At 46.6% G+C, this 8,059-nt stretch overlaps 1 protein-coding gene across 3 annotated transcripts; it reads left to right on the forward strand.

The window, feature by feature from the left end:
• Positions 1–1,260: 1,260 nt before the first annotated feature.
• LOC147640548 (caffeoyl-CoA O-methyltransferase 1-like) lies at positions 1,261–2,927 on the forward strand. 3 transcript variants are annotated; one of them, XM_086812847.1, is made up of 7 exons: positions 1,261–1,401; positions 1,503–1,754; positions 1,835–1,914; positions 2,008–2,152; positions 2,240–2,371; positions 2,456–2,704; positions 2,791–2,927. In XM_086812847.1, exons 2-7 carry the CDS (start codon positions 1,518–1,520, stop codon positions 2,833–2,835), a joined length of 888 nt encoding a protein of 295 aa, XP_086668973.1. In that variant the 5' UTR covers positions 1,261–1,401; positions 1,503–1,517; the 3' UTR covers positions 2,836–2,927. The 3 variants fall into 3 exon arrangements, with proteins under 3 accessions (XP_086668973.1, XP_086668968.1, XP_086668976.1); XM_086812842.1 differs by having other exon boundaries at positions 2,456–2,927; XM_086812850.1 differs by having other exon boundaries at positions 1,272–1,401; positions 1,490–1,754; positions 2,456–2,927.
• Positions 2,928–8,059: the final 5,132 nt, after the last annotated feature.

Raw genomic sequence — 8,059 nt, forward strand, 5'->3', positions numbered from 1 at the left:
CCTGTTCAAATGCTATTCGCCTCAAATATTGATCCACCAAATGAGTTTTGTAAGGTTTTATCCTTATCCTTCTTTTTTTCTTCGAAAATTATATCTTCAATAGCTCATGTTTTTATCTTGAATATATTTTGCCAAATGGAGGCGAGGAGAGGAGTACAGGCTTCTAAGGAGAGATAATCCAGTTGCCCGAAGATTGTTTTAAAGCTGTGTTCAGGTGTGTTAAGATTATCAACATTTTATTGGGTTGAAATGCTAGATGTATAATTATATGCCAAGTTTGTGTTTTATTCAAAGAAACATAAGTGCTTTAGGAGCTTCTACATGGATATATGCAAGCATGGTGTGTTTATATATATGTTGGCAAGTTGAGGACCATGAGGCCCATCATGGGCTTCAAGTATAAGGTTTATCTCTACTCACCCTCCAAGGACGAGCGTTTTTTTAAAAAATTATATAGAATTAGCTGGAATTAGAAAGTGCAACACAACATACATACCCATCCACCGCTTGCGCAATGAGAGCTTAAACCTATGACCTTGGGACTCTTGGGCAACAAGCTCTCTCCAGTGTACTAATTGGCGGTCGACAAGGACGAGCCTTTTGTTTTTATACATGCAAGATTACTCTTGCCCGTCCAGGGATGGGTCATGCCACTAGTGAGTAGTAATTTTGAGTTTCTTGTATTTTTTTTTCAAAAGCGCAGAATTATATTATAATGAAAAACACGAGTTTCTTGTATCAAAAAACCGTTTTTGGATTCCTAGTAGCGTTAAAAAGAATGGGCGGTGGGCACAAGCAAAAAGATCAGCTTGGATTGGAAATCATGAATGAGGGGTGGATGATTTTGTGCAGTTTTTGTCAAAGAAAGACGGTCGAGCTTAAATGTGAAAAGCCAGAGTACACACTCTAATAAACAACAACGCATGTGACCTATCACTATTGCACTGGCACACCGCACCAACAACAAGTGAGCAGCATGTAGTAGTTGGTGTCAATAAAGAGCTCCTCCGGGCGCCAGCAGCAGCTGGACTGAACTGAAGCTTTCCTCTTCTTGTACTCCGAGAGAGCAGACCGGCACGCAAATGCCAGTTTTCGGCAGTAAAAATTAAAAATAGCAGTGTTGCCAGATGGAATGGGATCATGCAAAGAGGGAAGGGGGTGGTTGATTGCCATGAAGCGGGAAGCGGTGAACCATCATAAAGCAAGGTCCTCACCAGCCCAGCTTGCCTCTACCTACCCACCTCCCTTTTTATGTGGCTACTTACACACACCGTTGATACACCATCCATGTACATGTTGTATCCTCCTCCTCCTCCACCGACATTGAGCTGATCCACCCGCTGTGCCCTTCTCCTCTACTCTTCTCAAGCGTTGTACTGGACGGTATATTCGCGGCTCGAGGTGGAATTCTCACAGTTGTCTTATCTTTTCTCTAAGCTGCTCCATGAATTGAATCGCGTGAATGTATGTTGTGATTCTTACAATGTAGGTGGTTTTCTCAGAAGGCAGAGCTCGGGATGTCTCCCTCCATTCAAAGTTCGTCTGCTACTGCTGGTGTTGATTCTGAGCCTACAGCAACAGGTGCCGCGCCCGTGACCATTGGCAATGGTCACAGCAAGGCTGCCACTAACGGCTCCGCCCCTCCCGCCACTGTTGCAGGCCAGAACGGGGATGCTTCCCATGACGACAAGAAAAAGGGGCGCCACCAGGGCGTAGGCCACAAAAGCGTTCTTCAGTCGGACGCGCTTTACCAGGTCTAGACCAAACTTGCCTTTCCCAGGCTAGGATTCTTCGCCATGCTCTCTCAACTAATCTTTTGAACCTTGTTGTCCAGTATGTCCTAGAGACCAGCGTGTACCCTCGTGAATGTCCGGCCCAAAGGGAACTACGGGAAATTACAGCGAAGCATCCCTGGTAAGCATGCGTAATTATATGCAGATGGTATGTATGAATGATCATGCGTGCTAGGTTCGAGCTATGTGACATATGCGCTGCACACACTTTCAGGAACCTTATGACCACTCCCCCTGACGAAGGCCAGTTCCTCATGCTCCTCATGAAGCTCATCAATGCGAAGAATACCATGGAGCTGGGAGTCTACACTGGCTATTCCCTCCTCAGCACTGCGCTCGCTCTCCCAGATGACGGGAAGGTGGCAGCGCCTCTTCCCTACCCAAGATCAATTTTCTTGACGTTCAATGAAATGGTGTTTGTTAATGCTTTTGCCGCCTACATGTAGATCATCGCCATCGACATGAATAGAGAGAATTACGAGCTGGGTGCCCCGGTGATCGAGAAGGCCGGCATGAGTCATAAGGTGGACTTTAGGGAAGGGCTGATTTTACCTCAACTCGACGAGATGCTACAGGAGGTAAGATGACTGCCGCATCTGAGATTTTCACTTCTCGTGGAAACCGCCGCAAAAGCATTCACGAATGCCGATCTGTTTGTGCAGGAGAAGAACCATGGTTTCTTCGATTTCGTGTTTGTGGATGCGGACAAGGACAATTACACGAAGTATCACGAGCGCCTGTTGAAGCTGGTGAGGATTGGAGGCGTGATAGGCTATGACAATACACTGTGGAATGGCTCGCTGGTGGCCCCGGAGGACGCCCCCTATCCCAAATACATTCGCCACTACCGGCCTTTTGTGCTGGAGCTCAATCGAGTCCTGGCCGCAGACCAGCGCATCGAGATCAGCCAGGTCCCCATCGGCGATGGCATCACCCTCTGTAGAAGAGTCAAGTGAGGTCCGCAGCAGTTTAATCATGACTGGACCAGCGCATCGAGGTCCCCATCGGCGATGGCATCACCCTCTGTAGAAGAGTTGAGTGAAGTCTCGCAGCAGTTTAATCATGACTGCTAACCCTTTTTAATGTATAGATTATGTATGTCATCATATAATTGAATTCAAATGCTTTTCCTTGCCTTTCGGCTCTGATCAGTAGAGGGGTTAGAGGACTTGTGCAGGGAACTTTTCCGCCCGGTTACCCAAAGATTACGCTGTTTAATTCAACGTTCTATCTACATGGCTTATTAATTAGTGTACGTAGGTAAGGAAACTTGGAAGTCTTCTTAAAGGACCTTTAATGGGTCTGGTACCCTAGTGTACTACAGGCAGTGCGACTTACAGGACCTTTTAACTCCCACGAGTGACCTACACTGTGTCCTTGATTAGACCCCAGAACGTATCTGCTTCACCTGCAAAAATAAATCCAATGCTCAGCAGCCACTTTAACTTAGCATCTCCTTCAACCTCTCAGCTAGCCCCCCCACCCAACCCATGGAACCCCATCCCTGAAAAGTCTTGGAGTGGAGAGAATATCATGGAAGCAGTAATGGACGAAAACTCAAGACTTATGCAGGAACTAAAAGATGCCAAAGCTCAGCTCTTAAACATGAAGAACAAGGACCAGTACAAAGAGGTTTCCAGACCGACAGCAAAAGAACCTGCAGGAGCAGACTCAGTCCCGCCGAAAGAGACAGCCAACTCCACTGACCAAGGACGCAACGCAGCCACCACTGTCCACGTTAACCTGCCAATAGACCAGGTAAGGAGCAGAGTAGAAGATTACACAGAAAGATGCCTGGTGGGCCTCCTCTTTGGACCCAGACCATCCAAGGAATCCATGAGAGCCTGGAAAAGAGAAAGTTGGTCCCCTCTTGGAATAGAGGTGACTCTTACACAAGCCCTTCCCAAAGGTTACTACCTCTTTTTATTCAAAGATGCAAGCATGGCTATGAAAGTCATCAGCTCGGGCCAATGGATGTTTAGGCATATACCCTTTTGCTTCATGAGGTGGTCCAAGGACTTCAACCCAGACGGTCCCAAGTCGTCAGTATATCCAGTTTGGGTTGAGCTCCCTAATCTCCCCATCCACTTAAACCCCTGGATCAAAGCTATTTTAGCCCCCTTAGGTCAAATTTTAGGAACCAAAGCCTTCTCGGATTACAACCCAGCGTGGCACCCCCAAGTCCTAGTTGAACTTGACCTAGCCCTCCCCCTCCCTGATAAGATAGAAATAGGATGTGGTGAGTTCTCTCATTCGCAGGCTATCCTCTACAAGCACTTGCCTAATTCATGCTTTCACTGTGGTAAGCAGGGTCATCTCATCAGAAACTGCCCCTTAAAAAACCCTCAGATCATCCTTCCCCAAGCAGCTGAAAAAGACCCCCCCCCTCAACCCTAGTCAGTCCAACCCATCTCTCGGCCTCCCCCAGCCTTCCGGAGCCTCAAAAGATCCTGAATTTGCTCAAGCCAATAGAAGGAAACCAGCCTCCAAGCCCAAGCCCTCTCACCCTACTGTCAAACCAAATAGATACTCTGTTCTTGCAGCTGTTCCGGATCCAGGGGAAGCTGAAGAAGAAAATGACACTGTTGAAAATACCCCCATCAACAAGCTGAGATTAGACAAAGAAATCGACAATCTGGATTTGACTGACATGGACACAACAGGCACAACAGCCGCTGAAAAGGGTCTTATCCCACCATCTGGTAACCCCAATGACATGGATATTAGCAAGGAACTAAAGAGAGGCAGGGCACAACTGGGAGCCACCCCTCAGTCAACCGCAAAAGGAGGTACCCACAAACCACCAAATAAAAGATAATGAAAGCTGCAAGCTTCAACGTCAAAGGGCTTACTGATTCCAAGAAGGCACAGCTAGTAAAACAATGGATCAAATCAAAAGGACATCTGGACTTCATCTCCCTAGTGGAGATCAAGACGTCAGGGGAGGAACTGAAAAGAAGGCTTTTCACCATCTCCTCCGATCACTTTTGGGTCCACTCACTTCATACTCATGGAGCCGGGGGACTGGCAGTAGGCATTCATTATGATAGCTTGGAAGATCTTAAAGACTTTCAAATAGACATTAACAATCAGTGGATAGTACTCCACATGAACAACTTCTCCATTGTCGGTGTTTATGCCCACGGCCCTCAGAAGCTGAGAATCAGGACCTGAAAATCCTTGCTAAGTCTTAGAGCACCACTGCTGATAATGGGAGACTTCAACATGGTAGAAACCCTAAAAGACAGATTCAAATCCAAAGGTCTAGCCCTGGCTGGAGCAGAGAAACAAGCTTGGGAAAAGGTAAAACGTAAATTCAACCTGCAGGATCTAGGCCAGGAAGGAAGTTTTTCATGGCAGAATTACTCCTCGGGTGACCTGGCTAGAAAAGCCAGGCTGGACAGAGCATACGCAAGTGGTGAAATCTTTTCCAAATTCAACAGGTGTGAATGTGTTGTAGATACAACCACTTGCATCTCAGACCATTACCCTGTCATTATTACAATGGATAACCAGGAGAACAGACACAAAGCGTGCTGGTTTCATACAGATCCAGCCCTTTTCAAATTGCCTCTAGTTCAAGAAGAAGTCAAAACCATCTGGGAATCCTTCTTCACCAAAACCCTCTCTCCGGCCAAAGCTTGGAACCTTGCTGTCAAGTCAACCCAAAACCTCCTTAGGCAAGTCAGAAAAGAGGTTGCAGCCCATAGATGCAGCAGACTCACAAAGCTCCAAGAACAACTGAACCAGCAAGAGGCTTCTGGCAACCCAGCCAATACCAACCAGCTCAGAGCCAAGATCAAAAGAGAGGAAGAAATAGCTTTGCAACACACTAAACTATTCACCAGGGAATGGTGGACAGGAAAAGCAGACAGACCTAACAAAGAAATGTTCAAAACCCTCAAGGTCAAACAAAGGCAAGAACATATCCCCTTGCTAACAAATAAGGAAGGTACCTTGGCGTTGAACCAAGCTGAGAACAGAAAACTGATCACCGAATACTACAACAACATTTTCCAGGAAGAAGGACTTCCATCCCCCTCCAAGGCAGCCGCAATGGATACAATAAAACAAGTCAGACCATCAACAGTCCCTCCCAACATAGCTGCTACTCTAGAGAAAGAAATCACTCCGGAGGAAATCAAAGAGGCCATATATTCCCTCAAACCCAGCAAGAGCCCAGGCGAGGATGGTCTCCCAGCTGAGTTTTTTCAATCCTTTTGTGAGGTGCTAGTAGGCCCCATCCTCAAAGTTTGGCATGAATCGCTGAAATTTGGAGCACTTCCAACCCAAATCAACCAAGGTCTCATCAAGTTGATCCACAAAAAAGGCCCCAAGGAGATCTTGGGAAATTGGAGACCTCTCACTATGCTCAACAGTGTTTACAAAATATTAGCCAAAGTTCTAGCCACTAGAATGAGTAATCACATGAAACACTGGATCTCAAGGGAACAAAAAGGATTCATCAAAGGTCGGTTCATCCTGGACTCCATAATCGCCCTATGGGAAGGTCTCGACTATGCAGAAAAATCCAGCCAGGATTTCCTTTTTATCAAGATAGACTTTGAGAAAGCTTACGACAGAATCCAGTGGGATTACATCCTCCAATCCCTAAGAGACATGGGGCTGGGACCTCAGTTCACCCATATGGTTCAGACACTTTTTGGGAATGCCAAAGCCAAAATCATTCTCAATGGAGAGCTGTCAGACCCCTTCCCTCTAGAAAAAAGCATCAGACAAGGGTGCCCACTAGCCCCCCTACTCTATGCTATAGCTGCAGATGGGCTCAATTGGCTGATAAAGGACAGGATAAACAAAGGAGAACTAGTGGGCATCAAACTTCCTAACGGTGAGCAAATGTGCACCCAGATGTTCGCGGACGATACCAACAGCCTCATTGCAAACGAAGAGGATAACATCAAGGTTCTCTGGAGTTGTCTCCAAATCTACTGTGAGGCTTCAGGATCCAAAGTCAATCACAGTAAAACAGGCATTAAAACTCTCATCGTACCCCCCCCATCGTGGCTTTTGGAAACAGGATGTCATAGCATCCAAGATGGAGAAATTTTCAGACTTCTTGGAATCCCCATGGGATTCAGGGTGTCAATGAAACAAAGATGGCAATGGGTAATGCAAAAAATAGAAAGTAAGCTTCTTAGATGGAAAAGGAAGCAACTGTCCCTAGCAGGAAGAATCATGGTCATTAACCACTTCATCATCCCAGCCACGATCTACTTCCTCAGTTGCTGGAGGCCTCCTGATGCTGATCTCAACGAATTCACCAAGCTCTGCAGAAACTACTTGTGGGGAGGTGACCCATGGATCAGAAGCAGACCTAAAGTTAAATGGGAGATCTGCACGGTCCCAAAATTCAAGGGAGGACTGGGGATTCTAGACATCCGCCTGATCGCAGACAGAATGGCCGCTAAATGGATAATCAGAGCTTTGGAAAATCCATCTGAAGACTGGGCTCAGCTTCTAGTCAAAGACCTCCCCAGATTTTCTATCACCGGTCACAATAAATGGGTAAATCTACCCATGACCACAATAGTAGCTTCAAAACATCCCATTACCCCCAAAGGGAGTCATCTTGTTACTTCAATCTGGAAAGCCTGGTTCAGATCTAAAGGAGCACTGTCCATCAATTTCAATGACAAGAAATCAGAAGGGATAATTGCTGCCGACTCCTGCTGGTGGTCCTTTTTCCCTCAGCCTCTTCTAGGTCCAGAAGAAGAGAATATTGCCCTCAATCTGCACAGGAAAGGACTGGCTACTTGGTCAGATATTTTTAACCCCACCACCGGTACTTGGCTCACAAGAGCAGAGCTGGTAGGCAAATACGACTGCAGAACCCCTGAACTAGATCTAGTACAAAGCAGAACTTCCCAATGGGATACCCAGGAAATCTGGAGAATCAGTAGTCCCCCCAGCTTCAACTTCCTGGCCTGTCGCTGGATAAAAAATAAACCCATTCTACCCATTCCCTATCTTGAAAAGTCTCCCCCTATCCAGGTTACTCTGAACCGCAGATGGAACAAAGCCTGGGACAGGAAAAGATGGTACAGTTGCCTCAAAGAGCTGTGGAGTCAACTCATAGAACCTAAGAAATCTTGTCTCGCATGGCTGATGGCTTACAGAGCCATCTGGACCCAGTGTAAGGCAGCCAAGTTCAACATTGCCTCTGAACAATGTTCTAGATGTGGCCAGCCCGAGGACGATCTACACATATTCATTCACTGCAAGCACATCTCAGAATCCTACAAAGA

The sequence above is a fragment of the Cibotium barometz genome, chromosome 2, assembly GCF_041138505.1.
Source record: "Cibotium barometz isolate CiBa-2024 chromosome 2, ASM4113850v1, whole genome shotgun sequence".
Taxonomy (NCBI): Eukaryota; Viridiplantae; Streptophyta; class Polypodiopsida; order Cyatheales; family Cibotiaceae; genus Cibotium; species Cibotium barometz.